The 26,293-nt window shown below is 55.2% G+C and overlaps 2 protein-coding genes across 2 annotated transcripts in view; one reads left to right on the top strand and one right to left on the bottom strand.

The window, feature by feature from the left end:
* Positions 1–3,892: 3,892 nt before the first annotated feature.
* On the bottom strand, positions 3,893–20,384 carry SALL1 (spalt like transcription factor 1). Its single transcript, XM_045818838.1, has 4 exons — positions 20,350–20,384; positions 19,218–19,310; positions 6,606–10,057; positions 3,893–5,499 (listed from the first exon to the last, which is right to left on the bottom strand). Exons 2-4 carry the CDS (start codon positions 19,291–19,293, stop codon positions 5,059–5,061), a joined length of 3,969 nt encoding a protein of 1,322 aa, XP_045674794.1. The 5' UTR covers positions 19,294–19,310; positions 20,350–20,384; the 3' UTR covers positions 3,893–5,058.
* The window catches only part of LOC123806137, a 31,875-nt gene continuing 25,542 nt past the window's right edge, over positions 19,961–26,293 (top strand). Inside the window, exons 1-2 of the mRNA XM_045819146.1 lie at positions 19,961–19,964; positions 20,075–20,228. Of these exons, the coding sequence (XP_045675102.1) occupies positions 19,961–19,964; positions 20,075–20,228 (158 nt within the window). The remainder of the gene's footprint in view (positions 19,965–20,074; positions 20,229–26,293) is intronic.

Below are 26,293 nucleotides of genomic sequence, written 5' to 3'. Positions count from 1 at the left end.
CCTTTTCTGGATGTTTCTATCTATCACACGTTCCCTGGCAGTTGGTTTTAAGGCCATCAACTGTGCGGTGAAAGAAAGCCTTACACAGACGGTCCTCCGGCTGAGCTGCTCACGCATCACGGCTGCTGAACGGGGTCGACCCAGAGCCAGGCTTAGAGGACCAGCCCCCGTCTCTGCCCGTCTTTGGTGGAAGGAGAGCCCATGCCTGTAGACGGGGCTTAAGGAACACCCAGGCCCAGAAAGGCCAGCACACACCCCAAGGACTGCCTGGGGGGCGGGGACAATAGCACTGGTGGGGGGGTAGGTCCTTAAGGAATGTAAAGTAAGTGAACCCAACAGTCGACCTCCTGCAAGTTCTTAGACTGCAGTTAAAATTTAACAATTTTTTTTTATGTAAATCATCTGGTATGCTCAATTGCATGGGGTGGGGGGCGGGGGGGCACACAAAGAGGGAACAATGGGCTGGGATTAGATAATTTACTTAGTGCGAAAATTCCAGGAAGTGCGTGTTGATCTGGGCCTGGATCTTGTTACTTTTTAGTTCAAATCTAAATCTTTATCTTCCTCGTGCAGTTGAGAGGACATTTTTTTTTACGTAGTCATTTTTACAGTTGTAATTTTTACCCCCTTTCATCAAATAGAGCCTGTTAGATTAGTAGCTCTTAGCACAGAGATGAAAATATTGGTGGAGCCCATTGGGCCCCTGGGTTGTTTATCCTAACGGAGCAGGCTTTGATCTGAACAGATTTCCTGGGGTCTGGAGGAGATGACCTAATTCCTGTCTTATCCGTCTCCACTTTCTGTGAATCTCAGATTGCGCTTTGCTGTGGAGCCCTTTGAAATTCCCTTTACATTTTTTCCCACTTTGTTACCCCCTCCGACGGCGGTTTCATTTGGGGCAGAACGTGTAACTCCCAGTAAAGACTCCGATGCTTTATTTTTCTAACAGAACTGCAAAGTTGTAACAGAGTGGCAGCTTTTTTTTTTTTTTAAGTTCTCCTGTTCTTGACATTTCACGACACGCCAACAACAATAAGCAAATAATCTCCTGCTCAAAATTTATGTGGACGGCACATCATTTAGGGTTTTCTGCAGGGACACACTTTTTTTTTCCCCCCTTAACTTAAAAAGTTTGTCCCCTCGCCCCCCATCAAAGTCAGGTGACTGAAGCCCCCCCCGTCCAATGTCGATTGAGATAGGAAAACTCAAAGCTCGGGGAGCCTCAGGAATCTCCCACCGGCCTGCATCTGTGGGAACCTGTAACTCCACCGCCCCCCCCGCACCCTCCCCAGCCACTGGCATGAGGGGTCTTGGGCGGCTTGAGTCTGTCATTGGTCTCTTCCCCTTTTTCCTCCCTGGGTCCTCATCATTCACAAAACTCCTCTTCTGAGGATCTGTTCTAGAAAGAAGGAAGCCCTCTGGGTGTGCGTAGGGGTGGGGGTGAGGAGCACTGGGGAGGGAGGGGCTGGAGAGAAAAACCACCAAGAATGCGGGGAAGGAAAGACACAGGAAGAGAAGGGACAAGAGGGGGACCGACAGCGGCCCAGTGAGACAGAGAAAAAGAAAAGCAGTTACTAAAAAAACCCAGAATTAAAAAACAAAACAAAAACAAAAATGGACACATGGCTCACATTTGTAAATTCTTTGTGATGGGCACAAGGGGGGTGGTTCCATGATTTGTTGCACTTTTCTGTGTCTTTATAATTCATGTTTTTAAAGGAGAAACTGGGGGACAGGTCACCAAGATGAATATTTTCAGCTCAGACACTGTTGTGAACCTCGCTGCACTCCTTCCAGGCCGGCACAGCCCGGGACGCTCGGCTCCTGGGGATCCCAGCGCTCCTTGGAGGCACCTGAACTTTCGCAAGGGGAAAAGACAGACAGGCAAGCGAGGCGAGGCTGGGCGGGAGGCAGTGAGGGGGTGGGGGAGGTGCCTTACGTCGTCTGCCTTAAAATAAGCTCCGTCGCTTTATAAATATAACCATTTCTCTCCTTCAGAGGAGCCCGGCCGAAAGGCTGAGTGTCCTTGTCACACGGCGGGAGGAGGCAGGGCGGAGGGTGATTTCTGGCTTTGGAAATGCGCAGGTGACGGCCAGCGGATGAGAAAGGTCCCCCGGTAGCTGGCTAGGCAGGGACAAAAGACGCGAGGGCGCAGAGCGGCAGGCGGAGACCCCGACGCTCCGACCTTCCTAAAGGCTGCGAGTGCCTCGAAAGTCTAATTGCCCCCCTTCGCTTCGCTTTCAGAAAACCCGAGAAGGGAGAGAGGTTGGTGGTTAGCGGAAAAAGAAACTCGCCTGGCCCCCGCCCCGGACCGCCCGCCTGGCGGAAATGGACGCGCAGCCCGCGGGGGCGCAGGGCCGCGACACTGCGCCCGCTGGAGTGCGTGCGCGGGAGCCCGGGAGGTGGGGAGCGCGCGCGCTGCGGCGACAGAGGGGCGGGAGAGCGGGGTACAGCTGCTGACCCTGCCCTCGGGGTTCGGCCCACTGGGCTTTTGGAAAGGCGGAGGAGGGGCAGGGCTCGGGCTGTGAGCCTGCTTCCTTCGGTGTGGCCAGTGGCCCTCTGACCTCCCCCCCAGCCCCCAGCAGGTCTCCAGTCTCCGTTCCGGGCGCAGGGGCTACTTCTGAGAGAAGCGTCCGGACCCTTACCACGTGGGTGTGGGCACTGGGTCCACGTTGCGCCCAGGCATGGGAAAGGGCTGGACGCCCCCTTAGGATCGCGTCGATCAAGAGCTTCTAGCCAGAATTCCGGCCTTCTCTCCCTCCGCTCCTCCCCACTCTTGAGCAAAAAGGCGGCTTGGCCCGGCCTGGAGAGGCTCAATGGAGAAACGCCGCCCCTTGAATGTCTGCGTGCAGCAACGTCCCAGACTCTGCAGCCATGCACGCCCCCATCCCTGCCCTCTCCTGGTTCAGGGGTGCCCACAGCCGCACCGCCCGGGGCCTGGGCTCAGCGCCCACCTTCCAGGAGGCCGGCCTCACCCCCAGCTGAGCTGGGGCTTCGGGCGCCCCCTGGGCGTGCAGACACCGGGTCCCCAACGCTTCTCCCTGCCGTGGGAGGTGCGTGGGTGCAGAACCCTCCGCTGCTGGTGGTTCGCCACCTCCGTGGCGGAAAGAAGTGCGCCTACCCCTCTGGACAGGGACCTTCACCCAGTCTCCTTTGCTCCCCCGAGAGAGGGCTCAGGACGAACACATGAGCCTGTGGAACTGAAGGGAGAGAGGGAGAATCAGCCTGAATTTTGATGATGCAACATTCACGTCGGTTCCACAAATCCTTGGTAATGGACTTTTCCTTTCAAAAAAAAAAAAACAAACCAAACCAAAACAAAAAAAAACACGCACGTGTTTCAACGCCTACATGACTAATTGAATAAAGCACACGTTGTTGACCTCTCTGGGCTGCGGCGGGTTCCGAGTCAGGTTATGTAACCCCTCTGCCTCCGGCACTGTGCAGCAACGCTGCTTCCTGCGGCCCGAAAAAAGGCAGCTGTGTCCAGGGAAGTGAAACCAGAACAGCTGGACTGAAGCTGGTCTGAATGGGCACCAGTGTCCCCCTTAGGGACACAGACCTGTGTGGGCAAAGCCTCCAGGAACAGCTCTGCATTCTATTTCCCCCTCTTTTTTTTTCTTGGGTGGGGGTTTGTGGGAAGAGTGGCCAAACAAGGAATAGTTATTGGAAAAATATCTAGATCCCTGAAATAAAAAAATAGAAAGAAAAACCACAGGCCCGTGCAAACCCGTTTCTGCTGTGCCTTTTACAATTCCTTACGTAGAGAGAAACATACACATTCACATATATAATTTACGGGTGTCTGGGGAGAGGTTAAAATACATTTCAGGGCCTGGCTAAATAGAAACTGCACTTTAAAAACACAGACACAGTATTTTGTTTTATCTGTTGCAAAAAAAAATGTATTTGATTACTTGAGTAAAATTACAGTATCTCTGTTGTTAGTAAGTATTAAATGTTAAAGAAATTTGACCCCCCCAGCTTTCCTTTCAACTTTCCAAGAAAGTGCATGTAACAGTCCAATTTTTTTTTCTTCTTCCATACCTAATACAAAATAAACCAACGCTATACCTGCTCTCTTGATCAAGAAGCATTTGCTCTTGGAAGGAACATATGTACATTTTGATGAACGTGATATTTCTGACTATGTATACGAGAGCATCTACCGTTTCCTCACTGAAGGTTGTTCAAGATGCTATACGTAGCAGCACTGTGAAATTCCAGCACACGTTTGCTATTGCGAATATACCTACAAGGCAAAATGTTACGTCTCAGTTTCCACTACCAAAACAACACTTGTATTTTCTCTAAAGAGTTCTGCGTGCTTATTACTGTACAGAAACCTATGGACATTGAGGACGACTCAAGTAGAAAGCACAATACAAATAGCAGTTCGGAACGGAAATGGTTAAATCTACAAAAAAAAAAGCGCAGGTTGAGTTTTAGAATTAAAAAACAAAACAAAAAACAAAACAAAACAAAACAAAACAAAAAAACCCAAACCTTTCAAAGAACCACACTCAATCAGTCTGTACTTTTTTAGTCCTTTTCCTTAATTCTGTTTCGAAAGATCAGACCATGTGTTTGCTGAGAAAACGTTCCAGCAGGATCAAAGTGTACGTTTATATACAGACTTTATTAGAGATCTAATATATCACGGAGGCATTGCATCAACACCAGATTCATATTAAACTGGATATAGAAAATAAGTTAATGCCGATTAAGACCGCCTAGCAGGGCAACTTGTGATTGCCATAAATGTTACAGCAAGTTTACGCACTCCTAGTCCATTAGTATTTAGTCCCAAATACAGAAGACCAAAGTTAACGCTTGCATTCGGTTTGCAAAGCAAGGGTTATACCACTAATAAATAAGCTTTCTTAGAACTCTAGAAGTTGAACAAGGTACAAAAAGAATGTCTTCGTGATGTGGTTGGTCGGTGATCCGGGGGTGGGGGGCAACCAGAAGGTAGGGAGGGGGTGTGGGGCCGAGGAGGGGGAGGCAACTGAGGGCCTGGGTCCGGACAGGGACGCTCCTTCTCTGGGAAGAGTCGCTTTAACTTGTGACGATCTCCTTGCTGTCCTCCACGAAGCGGGTGAACCGGAAGCTGGTGGCGTTCTCGCTGCCTGCCATCTTCTCCAGGCCGGCCAGCGGGGCGCTGGGCTCCGAGCTGGGGAGCTTCTCCAGGTTGCCCGTCAGCCCGCTCAGGGGCGAGCTGCTCCCGCTGCCCAGGCTCCCGGGCACCGGGGGGAGGCCCCCGTTCTGGATGACGGAGATCTCGTTGGCCTTCATGGCCAGCCCGTTGGAGAGCGCCGCGGCGTACTGGTTCCAGAAACCGGACGGATCTCCGCTCCCGGACCGGGCCGCCAGGTCCTTCTGGAACAGCTCCGGGAACTTGACGGGGTTGCCTCCCAGAAACGTCATGGGGCCGTCCACGGAGAGCCGCCGGCCCCGGCGCGCGGGGGTGCTGTTCCACATGTGTGTGCCCATGTGCACCTGAGAGGGGGGAGGGCGAGACAGAACAGGGAGAGAGAGGGAGGGAGAAGCTTAATAGGTGACTCGGTTTCAGCGCAGATCCCGACAACACTCAGCAAAGCAAGTGGCCTCGGTGTCTATTCTCATTACGGGCCAGACGGCGGAACGGGGCGGGAACCGGACCGTCCACTCTGAAGCCAGTAATGACCTGTTCACTGCCTGTCACCCAGGGCCGCCTCGGCTCTCCCTGGGCCGAGACGCCTTACTTACTCCTTTTTTATTACCCGCATTTAGCTTATGATGGCCTCCCGCGAGCCAGTCAGTCGCAGATAGCTCCTTGCAGGGTTAGAATTGTTATGTCCACTCTCATTGCCATGGTAAGTATTGTATCTGACACCCTTTACCCTATAAATGTCCTTTTCAGACGGGAAGAAGGGACCCCTCGCTGATTGCCCATCGGAGAGCCCGTGCGTGGAGAGAAAGGCCAGAAAGTAATTATTCATCTCACATTACTGGCAGCAATCTCGAGAGGAATGCTCTGTCAACAGAAAAATGTACACAGTCAGAGTGCTCAACTGTTGCTCTAGAACTTAAGCATATTTGCTTTATTTCCAACACATATCAGTGGGACGTGTTGTCTAATCAATTATCATAAGGCCCATTAGCCGAGGAGTGACGTGATTGTTTTCGGAGAAACAGGCCGCGCTGGCCTGCATGGTTATGGAGAGGAGATGCATGGGCTGGGGAGAACTGTAATTATTAAGTGATCCGGGCAGCCCACAGGCCCCACGGCGGCTTTAATCAATACCCCATGGCAACGCCGGGCTGTCTTCCTTGGGAGGTGACGCCATTCATTTGGTGCACTTAGCGAGACAACGGAGACGGGCCGCTGTGTCGCTTAGGCACCAAAGTATTTATTCAACGCGCGCTGACCTGCAACCAGCCACGGCCCGGCCCGGTCCCTGACGGGGTCTTGACCCACCGTGTCACCACGGCCTGCCGCGGGCAGCAGCTTCCTTGCAGAGCTCTGTCTCCCGGGGCGTTTGGGCCGCTGAGCCTGGGGTCGGGGCTGAGAGGGGAGGCTGGGGGGGGGGGCGGGGAGAAGGCCCGGGTAGGCAGAGAGGTACCTTGAGATTGCCTTTTGTGGTGAAAGCTCTTCCACAAATAGTACAAGCAAAGGGCTTCTCTCCAGTGTGAGTTCTCTCGTGGATCTGCAGGGCACTGGACGAGGAGAAGGTTTTGCCGCACGTGTTGCAGTAGTGCTGTTTGGGCGTTCTCCTGGGCAGGGCCGGCAGCAGAACCGGGGACGTGGTGGAGGACGACAGCGGCCCCGGGGGCACGTGACTGGCCGCGGGGGCGTCCTTGCTGTCCTGAGGGGTCACGTGCACGAAGCCGTTGACCTCTGTTTTGATGAGAGATGACAGGGAGTTGGCGGGGATCACCGCCGAGTTCTGATTGGGGCCGAGGTTGGAACTGGGCTCGAAGAGCTGGGACGGGAGGTCTCGCATCTGATGTGTCAACATGTGCTGCTTCAAATTACCCTTGGTGGAAAAGCCGCGGTTGCAGACTGTGCAAATAAACGGTCTCTCTTTGGTATGACTTCTGTAGTGGATGTCCAAGGCACTCTGACAAGCAAAGGTTTTGCCGCAAATGTCGCAAGCAGTGTTTTTAAATTTACCCCGGTCTCTGAAAGGGAAGAGGATCCCCAGAGCATCTTCTTTGATGATCTTCTCTGGGTGGCTCGATGTCAAATCCAAGGCCCCGCCGTTCACCGGGGTGGGGGACAGACCGTTGGCGAACTCGCCGGGGACCGCCCTCGGCGGCTTCTCCTCCACGCCGGGCGACTTGTGGGATTCCTGGGTGCTGTTGGAAGGGGACAGGGCCTGCATGGAAGAGGTGGACTCGGACATGGTCGGGCTGCCGGCGCTCTGGCTCTCCACGTCGCCCCCCACGGAGGACGAGTCGTTGGTCAGGACGTCCCCTTCCACGGACCCGTTCTCCACCGACTTCAGGCTGGCCTGCAGCTGCTCCGCCAGGCCGGCGTTGATCATCTTCATCTGATTCTCCAAGGCGGCGATGCTGGACATCTCCAGGGGCAACGGCGAGGAAGACAGGCTGTCCTGGGACGCGTCCGCCGACCTGGGCGTGTCGGGGATGCTGCCCTCGGGACAGTCCTCCATGTTTTCGTCGGAGAAGTTGTCTAAGTCGTCGAAGTTCTTCTCGTCGAAGGAGCCCGTGTCCGACTCCATGGACTCGGGGTAGCCGTCGGGGACGGGGGTGTTGGGGATCTGGCCGCCCATGTGCATGCGGATGTGCTGCTGTAGCACCACGGCGTTGGTGAACTTCTTCTGGCAGATGGGGCAGGAGTGCTGCACCCGCAGCGGGGGCATGGCGCGGTGGACGCTGTAGTGGGTCTTCAGGTTCCCTTTCGTGGTGAAAGCCCGGCCGCAGATCTTGCACTTGAAGGGCCTCTCCCCGGTGTGTGTCCGGTAGTGCATCTTCAGGGCGCTCTGGCAGCTGAGGACCCGGTGGCAGATGATGCACTCGTTGGGGTCGGTGGCCTTCTTGTCGATGTTCTCCACCAGCTGCTGCAGCTTGGACGTCTCCGAAGCCTGGGCTGCTGAGTCCAACAGTCCCCCGAAAGGAAACTTCGCCTTGAACTGCTCGGACATGAGCGGCAGCAAGGGGTTGGTGAACGCGGCGGCGCTGGTGGGGCCGCCGTCCACCGCCGCCGCCGCCGCCGGGGAGCTCAGGGTGCCGCTGCCCGTTGCCGTGGCCGAGCTGGTGACCACGCCGCTCTCTTCGCTTTTGCCACCAGAGGGTGGCACGGCGGACCCTTCCGCTTCCTCTGAGAGCCCACCCAGGTTTCGTGTGGCGGGGTCTGGGGCCCCAGAGTCACTTTTGACAGAGCCCGGGGGGCTGGCGGTGCCGTGGCCGATGGGGATGGGGGCTGGCTCTTCGGTCTTGATGAAGGAGGCGAGGCTCGGGAGGGTCGGGGGCAGCGGCAGGCCCACCGAGGTGGTGAGCGTGGGCAGGACCGGCTTGGTGTCCAGCCAGCTGGTGACTGGCTTCTCCGGGGGGATGGACATGCCGTAGGGGATGCCGGTACTGGTGGGGATGTTGTCCAGATGCTCAGGCACGGGGTAAGGGTTCATCTGGATGTGAGGGTACTTCTCTTTGTGGCGCTGAAAGTGGACTTTGAGGTTGCCCTTGGTGGAGAACCTGTTGCCGCAGATGTTGCACTTGAACGGCCTCTCGCCCGTGTGGGAGCGCAGGTGGATCTGCAAGGCACTGTCGCTCCCGAAGACCTTCGCGCAGAACCTGCACTTGTGTTTGAAGAACGCCTCGTCGGAAGCGCTTTTCGCTTCGAAGGCGGTGACATTTGGTGGCTTGCTTTTTCTTTGCTGGACCAAGGCAGACACGGGGTTTAAATCCTCCGCGGTTGTTCCGACGCTGGGCAGAGGGCTGGGGAACACGGAGTTAGCAGGGGCCGGCTGAGGTAGAAGTGGATTAGACGCAGGACTCAATAAGCTGCTTATTGCGAAAGCTGGTGAAGAGGATGCCGAGACCACCGGGCTGCTGGCGTGGGGGGCGCCAGCGCTCGAAGCCGCTTTTTCCGAGGACGGGGTGGTGACTGCCGTCGCCAAGATGTTGACGCTGGGGGAAGAGCCGCCGTGGGATGGGAGGACGGCGCTGCCAGAGCTGCTCTGAGGTAGCTGGACCGGGGGTAACTGTTTCACGCCGCCAATGCTGGCAGACTGGCTGGCCAGGCTCTGTGCTAATCCAGCTGCAGCTGCCAGCTGCTGAGATAAATGGGAACTTAGTGTGGACAAGGGGTTGGCAGATGTTCGTAAAGTACCTTGAGAAGGACTCGAAGATGTTGGCAAGTCTGCGTTCTGAGAGGCCAACAGCAATATTTGGTGACGAATCTGTTCGATCAGCTGCAGCTGGTGGATCTGCTGCTGCTGCAGCGCCAAGAGCTGCTCCATGAGCGCCGGGACGGCCAGCTTGCCGCCCGAGGCCCCGCCGCACCTCGCTTCCTGGGAGAACTGGGCCACCGCCACCTTGGTGCTCTGCAGGTTCTCGATGATGACGTTGCTGTTGATCACGGAGAAGTTGCCCAGTGTCGTCAGGTCCCCGAGTTGAGGTAGAGAGGTTGTGATCGCTGAGGTACCTGTGGAGGAGCCGCCGGTGCAGCTGGGGGGGCCACCGGCGTGGCCGCCACCCAGGCCGCCGCCGCCACCGCCGCCCTTGCCGGCCCCCGGGGCCGCCACCTCCATGGGCTCGTCCCCGTCGTGGAGCCCGTGGTGTTCCGGAAGCTCGCCGCACTCTACTCGGTCTGTCTTGTTCGCCGTGTCCCGCGTCTGGTCGCCGGGGTTCTCGGGAGGGGGGCTGGGGGAGAAGGTCTCGCGTGGGGAGGCCGGACTCTCATTGACGATGAGAACTAGTTGGTTTTTAGTACAGCTCTTCTTGTGGAGCAGAAGATCAGATAACTCGAAGAACTCGGCGCAGCACCGACCACAGACGTGGGCGTCCTTGCTCTTGGTGCCACGGTTCGGCTGTCCCTTCTCTGTGTGTCCTGCAAGCATCAAACGGTGCAGGGTTAGGGAGGGGGCCGGGACGCACAGCCACCGTGGCTTCAAAACGCAAGACGGGGTGGGGTGGGCTGGGGGGTGATCAATTGCTTCCCACCTGCGAAACTCAAAAAACTGTCACCCCAGAAAACCAGTCAATAGTACCTAAGAGTGTTCATAATTACAGCTCAAGGATATCGGAGGAACCCCTGTCCACCTGGTATCTCAGAGAGTCGTGGCCTTCAGATAATCCATCAAAATATAAAATGCTATGAGCGGAAGACAGGGGTGCATAATGAAATTCCATAGCTAACCATCGATTTCCAATACTCTGCACACCTTATTGTGTGCTCATCCACAGAGGGTCCAGCAACCACTCGGAGGACTTATTAGGCCCCCGAGTTTCTGTCAACCTTATTCCTTTTCAACCGATTCAGAGATATCTGTGACAGCCCGGGCTGTCACTGAACTAATTTGTAGTCATTCGGGTTCCAGTCAGTTGTTGACAAGGGTCGGGGGGATGTGTGTCACCCGGCGGAAGACTGACAACTCGGAGATCACCTCCAGCCCCTACCTAGAACCCAAGCTAAGTCAGAGCCGCGACACACACACACACACTTGAGTCACACCAGTAACAAGTCCTCCCCGCGGTTTCGCAAGACCCAGTTGGATACAAAAGAGAAAGCAACACACCCACCCACCCACCCACCCACCCACACACTGAAGAGAAACGCAACAATCATAACCCCTCACGAAGCCTGCCTGGCGTCTATATATCACCCTGCGGCATGTTTATTTTTAAAATTAAAGAATGCAACCCTGGCTACCACTCCACTGATCAAGGAATATATATCACCAAGGCTCCAAATGGCAACATTATGCCTCTAAATATTTCATCAAAAGTGCTCCTTCTATCTGTAAAGCTGGCGCAAGATTTACATTCCCGATTAAACACCAACTTAAAGAAAGATGTGCGGTGGAGGGGGAGCGGAGAAATAATTCTTGGTTTAGAGTTTTGCAAAAGCTCCGCCTTCCTCCTCGTCTTTAAAAACAGTTTGCTCTTAACTGTTACCGATGGTTTAACAGATTGTCCTGAACTTTTCATTATAAAAATCCTTTCATTTTGTGTTTGTTTCCACTGGTTGCTCAGATTTCTTCTCCCTAAGATCCATTTGTAAATTCAACAGAAAAATCTCCAGCTCGGAGCTCTCGTCCTATTCAAAGGCGGGCTGGCGTCCCATTGTCTCCCAGCATGGGGAACACCAACTCCTGTTGTACCGATGGTGTGTGGCCATCTCTGAAGGCTGTGGAAGAAAAAAAACTGTTTAATTCAAGGATTACCTCCCTGCATGCTTTTCTGCAGGACTGAGTCAGATAATAGTTAGTTTCCATGACTTCCAAATTGCATCTCCCAGAAAACTTGCAGGGGGAGAGGGAGGAAAAAAAAAAAACCCTAATTGTAAATCTGAATAAATGCAAAATCAAAATGCTGCTTTTTTTCCCCCCCCCCGGAAAACTTAAAGAGTCAACTCGAGAGAGCCAGGCATTTGCCTTTTTGCAGGACGCATCCCCAAGCAACAACAACAAGAAGCCTAGAGTCGTTTTTGTATTCCAGAAAAGATAATTAATACCCAGAGACGAACTTCTGAAAATTCCTCGAGTCTGTTCGCCTTGAGTGGTGCCGAAGCTGATGAGAAACGCTGGTCAAGTGAATGCACACTTTCTTCCCTGGGAATGTTATTTGAGTAGCTAAGTTATACTTAACAAGCTAGCATTCCTAATACCCACCTTTTAATCTCCAGGAGGGTAGGGTGCAAAATGCATTCACAATACCGAACGAATCTCAGTGGTAGCAGAAAATACCAATAATGATTCTGTTCTAATTTAATGTTTAATCATCCTAATTGGCCCCGGAATCCTGTGCACAGTGGAGGTGCTGTGTGGAGCTGTCTCTCTGCCTCTCTCTCTCTCTCTCTCTCTCTCTCTCCCTGCCTTAAAATAATGTAAACAAAATATTAAACAAAAATTCGCTAAAGTTATGTTGCTTAACTTGGGACAAAAATAATGTGACAAAAATTCTGTTTAAAGCTTCGTATTTTGACAACCGATCTTAAATGATGCATCCATTTCAGATGCTTATTTTAAACGAGGAAATGCAATCCCTAATATATTCAACAGAAATGTTATTTCTTTCTCTTTGCACATTTCCATATGTAATGGTTATGTTTCCATCTACTTTTACAGCCAATTATGAAGGAACAAAAGCTATTCTGTTTGTTCACACATTTTCAACAAAATGCATTAAAACTATTATGTCAGCATGTTCTATTAAGCTCTGCATTCAGTGGAAAATACTTTTCAACCAGCTCACATTTATCAAAACATAAAGCCACTTTAAAACACAGTTTTGCTTGGTCAGCTGGGCTTAGACAAATAATGACAGATTCAGAACTAAATAACTAGCCAGGGAAATCAGAAAACTGACTTCATCAATTGTACACATTACAATGTAGTCGCTTCAAATATTTAGCACATCTGTGCTCACGATTAAAGGGCATTTTAATTCTTTGTAACTTGCAAACATCTGATATTCTCATAATATGGAGAGAAAATAAAAAGGTTACTCCCAGGACTTAGCCGATTATTACTTTCCTGTGCTCAAGGTCTGCATGTGTGCTGCCTCGAGACCCACTTGAGAATTTCCCAGTCTTTCAACCTGAACATTTTTATATTTAAGGTGGTGCTAACTGGATGGAAAATATAGGTGCCTAAAATAAGTGCCTGCTTGCTTCTAAGGAGTACGCTGTGTCCAAGAGCTGCCCGGATTTTAGCTTACATTTTCGCAACATTTTAATAAGCTGACATTTGATCTCATTGTAGAGTCAACTAATTTAATTTCCTGATGTTTATGAACACGGAAAAAAAATTTCCTGGTATCTATTTTGATTTATTTCAAAAGCAGGTGTTGCTACACTGTACCAGTTCTTAACTTTAAATCTATCTGCATGCTGAACAGGATTCCAATGGAACAGCTTTTTAAAAAAAGATAAAACATGAGGACTAGTTTGAATCCTTTCACTATGAAAGGGAACATTTTAAGTCTGAACAAGATGCACGCACGCACGCAGACAAACTAACACGTTCTAATTCATTTTCCCAAGTGTCTGTTACCTTGTATGTTGCTGAATAATCGGCACAGGATTGCAACTGGTGACCCCATGATAGGAAATATGGTTAGTAGCCTTGTTCCCTGCTCTGTGGAGAAAATAACATGCCAATTCCTTTTGTATGGATTTTACATGCAAATTAAAAGTAATTCTGTAATCCTGGTCAGATAAGAAGATTTAAGAAGTAGAGGTTTTTTTTAAGTATGCACGCACAAAAAGATATTTGAAATTTTCTAGGTTCTTTTTTTTTTTTTTTTGAGAGGGGGATGATCTTCCAGCTTCATCCAATTTACACGAAAATCCCCAATGTTTCAGCTCCTGTTGTACTATTTAGGAACTTGACGCCTAATTCAAATGTGTCAGCTTTTCATCATCTGAACCCAACGCTGGAGAATGGAAAGCAGAAAACTGAAGTGTTTCAGGATATCTGTGTCCTGAGAAAACAAAAATAAAACTCTGCCCCACACAGAAAGGTTTAGCCAGCAGGGGGAAAAAGGCAGACCCAAATCAAACAACACTCTCCTGCTACATTTGGGCTTTTTTTTTTTTTTTTTTGAGCCCCTCCGAAAGAGCCTTCCCTTTACTTCCCCTTAAGTTAACTTCACATTCTCATTTTTAATAGAACCTCTCCTGAGCCTATAATTTTAACAGGCTCTTCCTTCCCATGGGCCAACGCAGAAATAGGCTCTCACACACATTTTTGATGGATTGGTCTTTTATTTTTTTTCTCTCCTTTCCCCTTTTCTTTCTTTTTTCCTTTTTTTTTTCTTTTTTTGCACAGACCTGGGAAAAGCCTGAACATGAATGTCCAGCTTAAAATTCCCAAGAAATTTTCAACACTGCAACACATGCTGTGCATATTTTCGGTCACGTCTTAAGTTTCCTCTCTGGGATATGCAACCAAATGACAAATTTCCTGGCACCTTGCAAGTTTCCTCCGTGTTCCGACCCAGATCAGTGCCTTCTCCCGGGGAAGAATACAAGTGAAATCTTTGACAAAAAAAAAATTACATGACCCTCCCTTTGCAAACAGGGACTCGAGCCCACCTAACACACACAGGGAGTGAAAAGGGGGAAAATGTCTTCTCCTCGGCTGAACCGACCTCAACGCTAGATGGGGTTCCAGTTGCAAGGGTTTGCTCAAAAACTTCTTTGTGGCTTTCCTATTCCATTGACGCGTAAAAGACAGACTCCTCAAGGCGAGACCTAAACTTCGACTACATAAACATTGGCAAAGGCACAAGAAACTAAATCCCTGTTGTTTGAGGGTAAAACGGAGCTATGGGAACTACTTGTCAATCTTCCCCTTTGGGGGTCTGGCATCTGAGGGTGACCGGGGAGTGGGGTTAGGAAAAGAAGCCAAGCTGATAAGGTGAAACTAAAATAAACGACGAACTTCCTGCTAAGTGACTAGCAAGGCTCAATTTGGGGGTCACTGGGAAGATCCTGAAGGACATATTATGATCTGGACCTTGTCACCTTTGCATGGGAGGAGGCTGGCAGAGGTTAAAACAGCCCCGACACATCTTAGGTTTTTCTGAAGCCTGGCCCCACAAACTTTTTTTTTTTTCCTTTTGTGGGGGAGGGGTGGCGGTTCTTAGGATAATTTACCATCTCCTTGGCTAACCGGCTACATCACTTCGGTTGGGGTAATCTAAGAATATTTTGGAAGACACGGCTAGCTGCACGAGGGCACGTCTTGGAAAAACCGAGTTAGTTAAGACTGCAGGAGGAATTTGGTTCTGGCTGTGACATAGAGCTGGGCTTCTAACAACTTCAAAAAAAAATACAACAAAACAAAACAAACTTAGGGAGCGACTCGCCTACCAATTCCTTGCCCAGTTTCCCAGGGAGATTTCCACATTAAAAACCACCACCACCACCACCACCAAACCCAGGCTGGAGGCTTCCGCCTTCCAAAGGACTGTTGGTAGAGGTCACTCACTACCTGCAAACAGAGAAAGGAACGGAACCAAGTCCCCCAAGAATGACCTATAAACTGGCATTGCACCTCTGAATGTGAGGAGGAACCAGATGGACACAGAACCCCCAAACAGGTAGAATCCCCCAGAGTCCCTCACGCCCTCCATACCCTTTGCTTGGGTGTTTGTTTTTCAGCTTTTAGGGAATCTCTGCAGCCAGCCCACCAGAAGCAAATCCCCCCCCCAACAACCTGCATTTTCTCACCCAGAATTTTCCATTCTGCCAGAAACTTAAAAACAAGCCTCATTCAACAGAGATTCTTCGCAACTGCCCTGTCTCACAGGTGTCGGGTTTTTTTTTTTTTTCCAGAAAAGACCAGTTCTTTGGCATTCTCTCTAACCTTCTGGGCCCAGAAATCCATGGGAAGCCACGAAGCTGCTCCCAGCGAGGAAATTACTTTGGTAAATAATAGAATTTCCTTATTAATATAAATAAGAGGGATTTTTGTGATACTTTATATGACAGCCAATGTTTTATCTGCGGCTCATGAAGGTTTTCTCTCCCAATATTATCCTTGTCTTGAAAAAAAAAAAACAACAGCACCAGAAAGCACCAAAATATTTTTCTTAATAAATGAATGGAGATTGAATGGGCCATCCATGTAGTTACAGGAATCTTAAAAACAACCACCCAAGGAGGAAAAACCCAACACACACACACACACAAACACACACACACACACACACCCAAATTTCTAGTAAATAACCCATGTGCAAAATCATTAGATCACAATATTCCCTGTCCTCACAATTCTTTACCCCGGTCAACACTTTTTCCAAGGCAGTCGGCCCCCCACAAGTAATTCAAGACTTGTTGAATATCACTGAAGAGACCAGTCATATTGGTCATACTCTTGGTTTCATGAGAAACAGGAAAATTCCCAGGTTCACTTGAGGCTGCTTCAGCTGCTCCCCTAACGTAAAATTGAAATGGGAACACGGTTAAGATGGATCAGAGAATCCTGTTCTCTTGAACTTGTTCCAATGAAGTTATCGGTGTGGCTGTCCAGCAAAGCCGGTTGTTTCTTCGTACGCACGCACACACACACTCAAACACACGCGAACACACACAGGCACAGCCCACAGCCTGGGGAGCCGCTCGGCTCCTGGAAGGGGGGGCCCACGAACTTTTCCAGCCCCCACGCTGGGCCGCTGAAGTCACACAACGTGGAGGATGAGCCTGCGAGCAGGGCACCGGCCGGATTTAACCGAGAAGTCTCCACAGTGCGCGCGCCGTGGTAGAAGGCCATTTCAAGACATAAGTAAAAGCCACCACACTGTTCGAGGGAAGGGTTGTCTTCCAAAAAATGTAACCACCTTTTTTTTATATACGAAAAAAAAAACACATAAAGGCCCTAAATGGGGGAAAACACCAATGACACCACAACAAAACCCCAACGAGCCTTGGAAGCGTTTGTGACGCGTGGGGAGAAACACGGAGATGGCTAAACCCTCCGCAGAAACGGTGGTGACTTTCTCAAGGTAACTGGGAGACGTGTCACAAACCCTCGGCTCCACGGATCTGCCAGCTGCCCCCGGATGAAAGGAGCTGCAGTGTGTAAGGCCCTCCTGTAAGGCAGACCTTGAGCAGGATTAGTTGTGTACTAATATTATTACAACACACTAAATCCTGTAACCCTGTTACAAAATCTACCCTCTGGGCAGCTTCTCCCAAACTTATTGTTCAACCATGTGAAAACGGTCATAACCTAAAGCCATTACTACCGAAGGAAAAGGGGGGGGGTGGGGAGAGGTGAGAAAGGGCCTGGCAGGGGGGGTTCCCAGCCCCTCACTTGACTGCTCCTTAGGACAATGAACCAGCTTTTGGGGGTAAAAGGAAAGAACGTAAAAGAAAAGAGAGAGAGAGAGAGAGAGAAAAGAAAGGAAACTTGTTTCAGTTACTTAATTAACTTACCTCCAAGCTCAAATAAACTTAAAAAAAAAAAAGAGGTCCTAATAAATAATAATAGGAAGAGGCAGTGAACCCCTTTTATACCATGGCTTTATGAGAAGCCTTAACTATTAAAGATTTAGGATTCCGAAGGCGACGGAAGGAAAGGCAGAGAGATCAGGCTATAGCATCACTTTTCCGCGAAGCCCGAGTCCTTTTTTTTTTTTTTTTGAAAATGTGTAAAACCAGTACAAATTTACAAACTTACTAAAACACTCTTTTTTCTCCTCCTGTCTGCTCGGTGTTTCCTACGTACCTACCGCTAACTTGCACGGCAGCGCGGAGGGTCTCACCTGAAACTTTAGGGAGGATGAGTTTGGGGGCGAGCACCCAGAAACCCGCGGAGAACACCCGCAAAAAATATTCGCAGCTGCTGCCGCGGCCTGAGGTCATTTCACCTCGATTTACCTCGCGGACCCGGCACGGCTGGGGACGGATAGGGGGGGTTCGGAGCTCTTCTCTGGGGACGGGGAACTCCCAGAGACACTGAGTAAGGAAGACTTGGCGCTTGAGAAAATACTGGGGCGAGGGCGACAAACAGGGTAAACAATTCTCCAGATCGGTCTCCGTGCTCCCCAGTTCCTTGCAGGGAGCCCCAGGATGGATGGGGGCTCCCCGTCCCGGCAGCTAGCCTGGGTGAAGGCGGCCGGAGCCCCCCCCCGGCTTCTCCGCGCGGGTCGCTGCGCCCCGGCTCCGCCGAGGAGCAGGCCTCTGGGGAAGGGACGGGCAGCGTGGGGCCCGGGCGGCAGCGGAGTTCGGTGGCCAGAGGTGTGGATCTGGGAGCAGCTTCCGAGCCCCGCCGAGGCCCAGCTCCCTCGTGCACGCCGCACAACGCCGCTCGGGCGTGAGCGTCCCGAGAGACACCCCGAGCCCCGGAGGCCGCCCGGGGCTGCCCCTCGCCTCGTCCGCACCGCCGCGACCGGCGGGAGCTGAGCCCGGGCGCCGCTCCATCGCCTCCGGCGCGCGGCCTGGGAGCTCGGAGGGCCCTGAAGTGAAACATCTTCAGGGGCAAGAAGGGAATCGAGGTGTCCTCCGCCCGCACCCCGAATTACCTGCCCCGTCTCTCTCTCTCTCTCTCTCGGCCTCGGCTCCTCGCACCAACTTTGCCCTGGACTTGCTCGCTCCCTCCGGGACCCCGCAGCTGTCGCCTGCACTGGAGGCGGCGAGTGCCTCTCTGACTCAGGGGGAGACTCTGCTGGCTGGAGAGCCCCCCGGCCCTGGGAAATGACCACTGCGACTCCCGGGAGGTCGGAGTACCACTATCTCGGGGGACGCACACCGCATCGAAACATTTCTTGGGGCGGGGGTGCGTGTGTTGGGAGAACAGCGGGCAAACTTGGGGAGCCCGACCCTTTCCCCGTCCGCCGGCACCATCTCGGGAGCGACCGGCAGCGAAGGGCCCCCTTCACCCCGCCGCGACCCCGGCGAGTCCGGCGCGGGCGCCCCGACACAGGTCCCCATCTTCTCGCAGCTCTGAACCCCCCAAGGCGCCCCATTCGGCAGCGCGGGCCCAGGTGGAGTGGGGGGGGGGCGCGGGGATCTCCTCAGCCCGGAGTTCAGCGCGGAGCACGGAGTCAACTTCCTTCCCGCCGGCAGCAGGGCCGGGCGGCGGAGGCCTGGCCGGGGGCCCCGGGCGCCGCGCGGGGAGCGCAGGAGCCCCGCGCAGCCGGTGCAGAGGGCCTCTGCCGGCCCCCGCGCCCCGCCGGACACCCGAGCCCCGACCGCGGCTCGGCGCGTCCCCGGCTCCGGTCCCCGGAAAAGCCGGGACGGAGCAGCAAGGCCGGCGTGCCCTCTCTCCGCCCCCAGGAGGACCCAGCAACTCCGGGAACGTCCTGCCGGGAGAAGTGTTTGCTTTCTCCGGGGTGGCGGGAAGCCCAGCGCAGGCAAATTGAAAATTAGAAAGAAAAAAGAAATGCGCCGAGTCGCCCGGGCCGGCGGGGCCGCGGCGGGGGCGGCGAGGACGATGGGCGCGGGGGCCCGCTGCGTGTGCGTGGGTCCGGGTGTACTTGAGTGTGAGTGCGTGTGTGTGCGTGTGTGTGTCCACGGCGCGGGCCGGAGCACTCACCATCTCGCCGGGGGAGCGAGGCCACTTCGGGGTCGGATTGGAAATGTTGAGGCTTCGCTTGCTTCCTCCGCGACATGCTGGCTCAAACATCAGCTGGGGCAGAATAAAAAATTACTAAAAAAAAATCTTCTCAAAATTACGGAAATCGAGCGGCGGCAGCGGCGGAGGCTCCCCCCGCCCGCCGGCCCGCCCGCCCCCTCCCCGGCTCCCCGGCCCCGGGCGCAGCGCGCATGTGTCCTGCTATAATTATGATTATCAATAATGCATTGCGATTAATCATAGAGGGGCTCTTTGAAAGGCGATTGGCACCGGGCCAGCGCTATTCAAACCCGCTCGCCTTAATCAATTAGTTCGTGATTTGCTGCAGACCCCTGTCTCTCCGCGAGCCGGCCCAATAAGCCGGCCGCGGGGCTGGCTCTGCGAGCCGCGCCGCCCGACGCTCGGTTAACCCTCTTCGCGACCGCCGGGGACTCCGCGGCCCGGCCGCCGGGGGCCGGCCTCCTCGCCTCGCCTCTGCGCCCTGGGCGCCCCTGCCCGCGCCCCCCTCCCTCCCTCTCGCTGCCTCCCCCCCATCCCAGGCTGGGCCGACCCAAATTAGCATGCCCTCCCCGGAATGAAGCCTCCAGGGCGGGGGGTGGGGCCGGGCAGCGGGGGCTGGGGACCCGGGCTGCGGGCGCTCAGCGAACTTCCCAACTTGGGCGCTAGGCGCGCCGGCTCGCGGGGGGAGGGAGTCCCGTGGCGGGATGGGTTGGGGGTGGGGGTGGGGGGGGAGGAAGTCCCGTTTCGTGAGTGTTTCTTCGTTTCTTTAAGAGCTACCAGAAAGCAGCCCACCCCCACCCCCATAAAAAAAAAATAAGCGAGTGGGGAAGAGCCAGCCCCACGCCGGTCCGCCTCCCGCCCGCGGCCCGGCCTCCCGCCCGCTCGCCGGCTGGCTAGGCGCTCCTTCGCCCCGAGTTCTCCATCCCCTGGACCCCGGGCTCGCGGGGGCGCGGAGAAGAGGACCGAGGAAAGGTTTGGGGACGTGATGGGTTTGGGCCTTGGGGGGAGGGGCTGCTCTCCCGCCACCCCGGTTCTCCTCAAAGGGCCCCCGACCCTTCAGCCTCTCGCTTGCTCCCTCTCTCCTTTTCTCTACCTTGGCCATTCCCAGGACAATTAGGGCTGAAGTTTTCGGGAGCAGCCACCCCGAGCCCGTGGGATAAGGGGCGGCCCGGCTCCGCCCAGGAACCCTCCCGACCTTCCCCCCCCGGCCGCCCCGGTTGGCTGCAGGGCGCGTCACTCCGCGGGGAGGCGGCGGCGGCGGTGGCGCCGCGGAGCCCGGGGCGGGCGAAGAGCAGGGACCAGCCTGGGATCCGAGTTCAGCTCCCGCCGGGGGGAGGGGAGGGGCCGCCGCGTACCCTGTGAGCTACCACCCGCCCCTGGCCGAGGGAGGCGAGGCCCTGCCCGGCCGGGCCCTGGGCTAGACCAGTCCCCAGGACCCCCGGGCTCGTCGCCCTGGGGGAGGGGGCCGCGCCCCGGGCTGCTGGTGACTAGGTGGCCTCGCCGAGTCGGGAGTGAGTGAGGGGGGAGGGGTCCCTGTCCACAGCTGTCTGGCCCCGCGGAAGCTCGCCTGCACCTCGGGCGCTTGCCGAGCGCGGCACCCAAACTTTTCGTACGAGCTCCATCCCCCCCCCAAGGTGGGGAGGCAGCTTCCCTTCCCGCGCCCCCGAGCCCGGAATCGGGAGCCCGGGCCCCGCACTCCCTCCGCTGGGTTCGGGCGCCCGCGAACCTGACTCAGTCCTCGGCTCAGCCCCGCTCTTCCCCCTCGCTCCTCAGGGTCTCCTCGCTCCAGGGTTCCCGAAGTCCTGCGCCCGACAAACTAAACTTCGGTTGAGTGATGGGGAGGAGGGGGGTGCAGATACACAATCCCTACCCTATCTCGCGATCGGGAAAGGAGAGGGCTCATAAGGACGCCCCAATTCGTGAGCGCCCTTCAGTCTGGGTAGCGCCACAGCCGGTTCGCGCGAAGTGGGCGCCCGTCTTGCGAGCAGAGTTTCGGGTGCACCGGACCATCGCGGCGCTCCCCCGAGAAAGGACTCGATTTCTCGTTTTCTCCCAGCTTCTTCGGTCTCTCTCTCTCTCTTTTTTAATCAAACCTTTTGTGTGAGGATGAATGTTTCTGTTTTCCTTCTGCCGACCCCCAGGGTTTTTTTTTTTCTCTCTTGCTGTAACTTCTTTCTTTCTTTCCCCTCGTGCACCCTTTCGTCACCTTTTTCTCTTGTCCCTCTTATTTTTCCTCTCTTCTGCCCTCGCCCAGTGCCACACACACACACACACACACACACACACACGCAGGCACCTTCTCCGCCTCGCTCTCCCTTTCTCCCCAGGTCCTGTTGGTTACAGTAGATTTTGATAAAAAGACAAACGAAGCTATCAGTGGGGCTGATGTTGAAGAATGAAGATAATAATGTTTCCATAGGTGGTGCTTCAAATGCCATTATTTCTCACTGAATATTTAAAGAGATCCCTCAGCCAAGATGGATCTGCGTGCTCCTGGGGTGCGAGCCGCTCGCTCACCCCAGACCCCCGGGGAAGCGCCCAGGAGCACGTGTGACTCGCGCACCCACCCCGCCTGCCCCCCGGGTCCTTCCTGAACACACCAACCGCACTCTCCCAGGTACACCGACGCGTCCCGAGGCACTTGCACACTCGTTTCTCGAGCCAGCCCGCGTGCGGAGCCTCCCGCATCGGTCTCTAACAACCTTGGCGTCTTGAAAGTCCGGGCCTCGGGCCACCGCGTGTTGCCAGGAACCCAGCGGAGCTGGCGACCCTGCAAACCCTTCTGCCCCCGCGACGCGCCGCGTGCGCCGCGGGAAGCTCCCGGGAATAGCTTCACACGTGTTTGTGACTTGCTCTGTGTGTGACTAAGGGGTGGTTGGGGGGAAGGCTTTCCTCCCCCCGCCGGCACAAACAACCAAACGAACGCACGTGCAAAATCAGCTTCGCGAGGTTTGATTTCAGATGGGTGAGCAGAGGCGACTAACCCGGGGGATCGAAACTTGAATAACTTTTTTCGTTCTCTCGAGTCCTCGACGGCGCAGAGGCGGGCGTCTGGCTCCGCGCGCGGCATCCACGGCTAATTCGTTTGTTTTCTTTCGCTCTCTGGCCGGGAGAGAGGAGAGAGGAGGTGGGGGAGGGGGTATGGGAGGAGGGGGATGGTCGGAATGGCGGGGAGAGGAGAATTGGCCTTTATTGTTGATGGCAATACATCAATTACAGGCCATTGTCTCCGGCCCAAGTTCCATGGTTCGCTGACGCGGGCCCCGCGATGCCAGGGCGCGGGTGAGGCTTCGCGTGCCGCGGGGCAAAGAAATAATTAAATTAATAAAAACGGCGAGAGCACGGGGGGCTGGTTTTTACTTCTGAGGGGGTCGAAAGACAGCGGCGAGTGAGGGGCCGCCGCGGGACCCCGTGCCCGCGACTTGCTCACGCCGGAGACCGGCGCGCTCCGCAGGGGTCGCGCGGGGCCCGCTCTGGGTGGGGCAGCTGCTGGGGGAATCGGGGTGGCGGGGGTTCCGACTTGCGGATCCCGTCAAAGGGCCTGACACTCAGGGACTGATCCTCATTAGGCGAGGAGGAGCGTGTCCCGGAGTGAAGCAGAGGCTGCGTCAGGGTCGTGACCTCGTGGGCCGACGGGAACCGCACCCCGGAGAGACGCGGGACGAGTTGTGCAAACTCACATTTGGGGGGGCTTGATGCTTGAGTTTCTACTAATACGTCCCCTCAGGTTTCTTGAAACCCCTCAGGTTTCAGGACCTAGGGCATCCTTAGGAACTTGGCAGGCGGAAAGGCTGTGCCCCATGGCGGTGGGCCACAACTGAGCTCCCAGCCAGCGGAGGGGTTCCCTAGCCCCCCAGATCCTGGAGAGAGGAGATGTTGAGCTCCCCCCGCCCCCCCCCCACTTCCGAAGGCCTGGTTCTTCCAGCCAGATGAGAAAACACCTCATCCTGGCCCACTCTGATCCCAGCGTCTGGGGTGGAGCCTGGAATGAGGCCTGGCCTGGGCCCCGCGTCCTCTTCCTCTTTCCACCTGGGATGGTTGGGCGCCCACACACTGACGGACGCCCCCACGCGCTCCGCCAGCGTCCCCCGAGACCCTGTGCTTCCTCAGCCCCCAACCCCCAGCCCCAGGCCACGCTGGGCCTCGGCTGAGACTTGGAGGGCAAGAGAGGAGGTTTCGTTTTCTTGTGCCAAGCGAAAAGCGGCGAAAAGGCGGCTGCGGCGCCCCCCGGGCGGGGGTGGAGGCACCCCGATGGTATCGGCATTATTGATGGGGAACCGTTCGAGGCCGGAGCCCGGAGATCAGGTTCCCAGTCCCTCCCCTCCCCGGAGGTGGGAGGGACGGAGTGAGTGGTGGTGGCGGAGGCTGTCGCGTGTGTGTTGGAATGGGGGGGGGGTGGTGCGCGCGCCCAAATGCACCCGCATTAACCACTCGGGGTTTATTTGTATTTTTCTCATCTGAAAGTTTGGGGCTGTTGGGGGGGGGAGAAGAGGGAGGAAAGATTCAGGTGCTTAGTACCCTGGCCCTGAGTACTCTTTCCTGAGGCTGGGGCTAGAGTTGGGGGGGGGTGTAGGGAAAATGACAGAAAGCCCTGACCAAGATTGGAGAGACTTCCGCAGCCTAGGTTATTTTCCCAGCCCCGGGACTTCGCTTCCCCGGGAGTTTCAGAAACTCCCTCCTTCACCGAACTGCTTTCACTCAAACCCTAACCTCTCCTGGGCCACCGGAGAGGCGACCCCGAGGCCTGGGGGAGCACGCACGGTGGGTGCAGCGGCCCCGCAAGGCCCAGGCCCGGCCCCAGGGGAGTAAACGCAGTGCGTCCTCCGCGCCTTCGCTCTCCAACCGCCAAGTCCCGGCGACGCGAAGGCTCCTTTTCTGGGGACCGCGCCGCCCGGAGCTCAGGGCTATCTCCCGCCCCCAGCGCCGGGTGCGGCGCTGCCAGCGGCAGCCCAGCCGCCGGCTCAGGCGGGAAATACAGCCGCGGTGAGCTGCGGGCGGTCTCGGGGACAACCGCCCCCATTCCCAGCGGAGGGTCCCACGCCGCCTGCCCGGGAGGCAAACTTCGCCGTCTGTCTTTTCCAGCAGGGCCATCCCCACACCCACGCCGGCATTTAGAATCTGGCTCCGCGGGCGACCGAGAGTGCCGTGCCTGCGAATTTTCCTTTCCGTCCACCTGGAGCGTCTTGCGCTTCCATCCACTGCGCCCCGCGTGCAACAGTGCCCGCCTCGCCGCCGGGCGTCCGAGTAGGAAATTCCCCACCTAAGGAAATGTCTCGAGGTAGAGAGAGTGAAAAAGGCTGGTCGAATTTATAAAAAGAAAACCTTTGCTTCCTTTTAGTTAAAACCCCTTGGTGGTTTTCTGAGCGTGAAAAAAAAATCACCACCATGCAATACTGGAGCTAGTTTCTGGAACCTAGTGGTAAGGGGAGAGGGGTGTCCAGGGACTCTGGGGGGGCTCACAGATTCGCATCTTTGTGCTCAAGAAGTCGGATTTTGGGATGGATGCAGTGAATAGTGATCAGTTCTTATATGCCATCTGTTGGGAAGGGGGTGAGCTCGGTGGAACCTCGAATGCTGTGTGCATTTTGGGGGGCGGGGGCTGCCTGCAGTCTGCCGGAAACATACTTTCATTCATCAAGGTAGTCCCTTCCAGTGACCTCCCAGGCGGATGCCTAGGTGAACTACTTTGACCTGGTGCTTGCAACAAACTTAAAAAAATTATACTCTGCCACTTGCTCTAGCAAAATGTCCCCTGTTTCCAGAACAGATCCCCAAGTCTCAAAGAGACGTGTCTCTTGGTTCTCATGAGACGCTCGTGTGCCGGGACCCCTTCCCTGGGGATGCCGGCTCCTCAGTCCGTGCTCCTGGGGGAGACCGCCTGTTGGTTTCAGTTTGGTGGAATTCACACGTCCAGGTCTGGCGTGAGATCCCGCTGGCGTCCTCCTCCTGTGCCTGCCTGGGCTCCAGGCCTGCCCGTCACTCACAGGATGTGATTTACAACCCCCGCCCCCGCCCCGGAGTGTCTGCCTCCTCCAACTTTCATAGGGAATGTTCTCCCGAGTTTCTGCCTCCCGAGACAGCGTGGGCTCCTGGCGGGGAGCGAGGCTTTCCCTCGGGGCTGCCGTTTGCGGTCGGAGCTGTCACTGCACTCGGGGAACCACAGCGGCCTCCGGTGCGGCCTCCGCGCCCTGTGCCTTTCGGAGCTGCATCCTTCCCACCTTCTGTGCAGGGAGCACCAAGGGGGGGAGGGGTGCGGGCCCCATCTCTTCTCCTTCTTTCTCCTTTGCCAGCTCGACAGCTTTCCTGACGATGGCACTCTCATGTCTTCCCCTCCGTGTTCCCAGTCCAGCCCCGGGAACAGCCTCACACCCGGGTTCTCCCCAGCTTCACGCCCAGGCGGAGGTGGACTTTTCAGTGGAAGGGCTGGCATTTCTCGGCTCCAGACCCGTGGCCCTCTGTCCCTTGTGCCTTCTCAGAACAGAAGCCCGAGCCGTCGGCACCTACGCTGTCCTGCCGGGGACGAGCTCCCACTGTCCCTTCCGCTTCCCACGTGTGCGTCTCACGCTGCCCTGGCCTCCACTCCTTCATCCTGAGCCACCCCCTAAGACTCTTTCGAACGTGTTTTGTAGTAAAACCCAGACCCCGAGAACCCTCGCTCGGAGCTCTGCTCGGGCTGGAATGGATGTGACGTTTGCTTAGCGCTTGGCTCAGGACCTGCCTTGTGGCCTTTGCCCAGGAACTCACAATGGAGGGAGGTCAGCCACTCTCCCCTTCTCCAACCCAAACACAGTGATTTCAGGAGAACTGGCGGGTGGGACCTCCATTTTCCAGGTTGGTTATTATTTTCTCCTTCTTTCCCGGACCCCCCCAGAACCTCCAGTGTGGGGCCAGCAGTCCTGAGAAAACCAGCCTCTTATCGCAGCCCTGCTTTGACATGTGCTCTTTCAACAATCTCAGATGTTTGCTGGGGGGCAGCTTTTTGCAGCCTTTCCTCCTTGGGCGTGGGGGTCAGGCTGTTGGGGTTCATGTCAGGGCTC

This window comes from Phyllostomus hastatus, unplaced genomic scaffold, assembly GCF_019186645.2.
Source record: "Phyllostomus hastatus isolate PE091 unplaced genomic scaffold, TTU_PhHast_1.1 phas_scaffold_345, whole genome shotgun sequence".
Taxonomy (NCBI): Eukaryota; Metazoa; Chordata; class Mammalia; order Chiroptera; family Phyllostomidae; genus Phyllostomus; species Phyllostomus hastatus.
The sequence above is the reverse complement of the archived record's forward strand: the minus strand, read 5'-3'. Positions and strand labels throughout refer to the sequence as shown.

Excerpts from the sequence above, each read along its gene's own strand:
- SALL1 (XM_045818838.1), bottom strand. The coding sequence starts at position 19,293 with ATGTCGCGGAGGAAGCAAGCGAAGCCTCAACATTTCCAATCCGACCCC. Across the intron at positions 10,058-19,217 it reads CTCGCTCCCCCGGCGAGATG|GACACACAGAGAAGGGACAG; the intron begins GTGAGTGCTCCG and ends TGATGCTTGCAG. Across the intron at positions 5,500-6,605 it reads CCACAAAAGGCAATCTCAAG|GTGCACATGGGCACACACAT; the intron begins GTACCTCTCTGC and ends CCCCCCTCTCAG.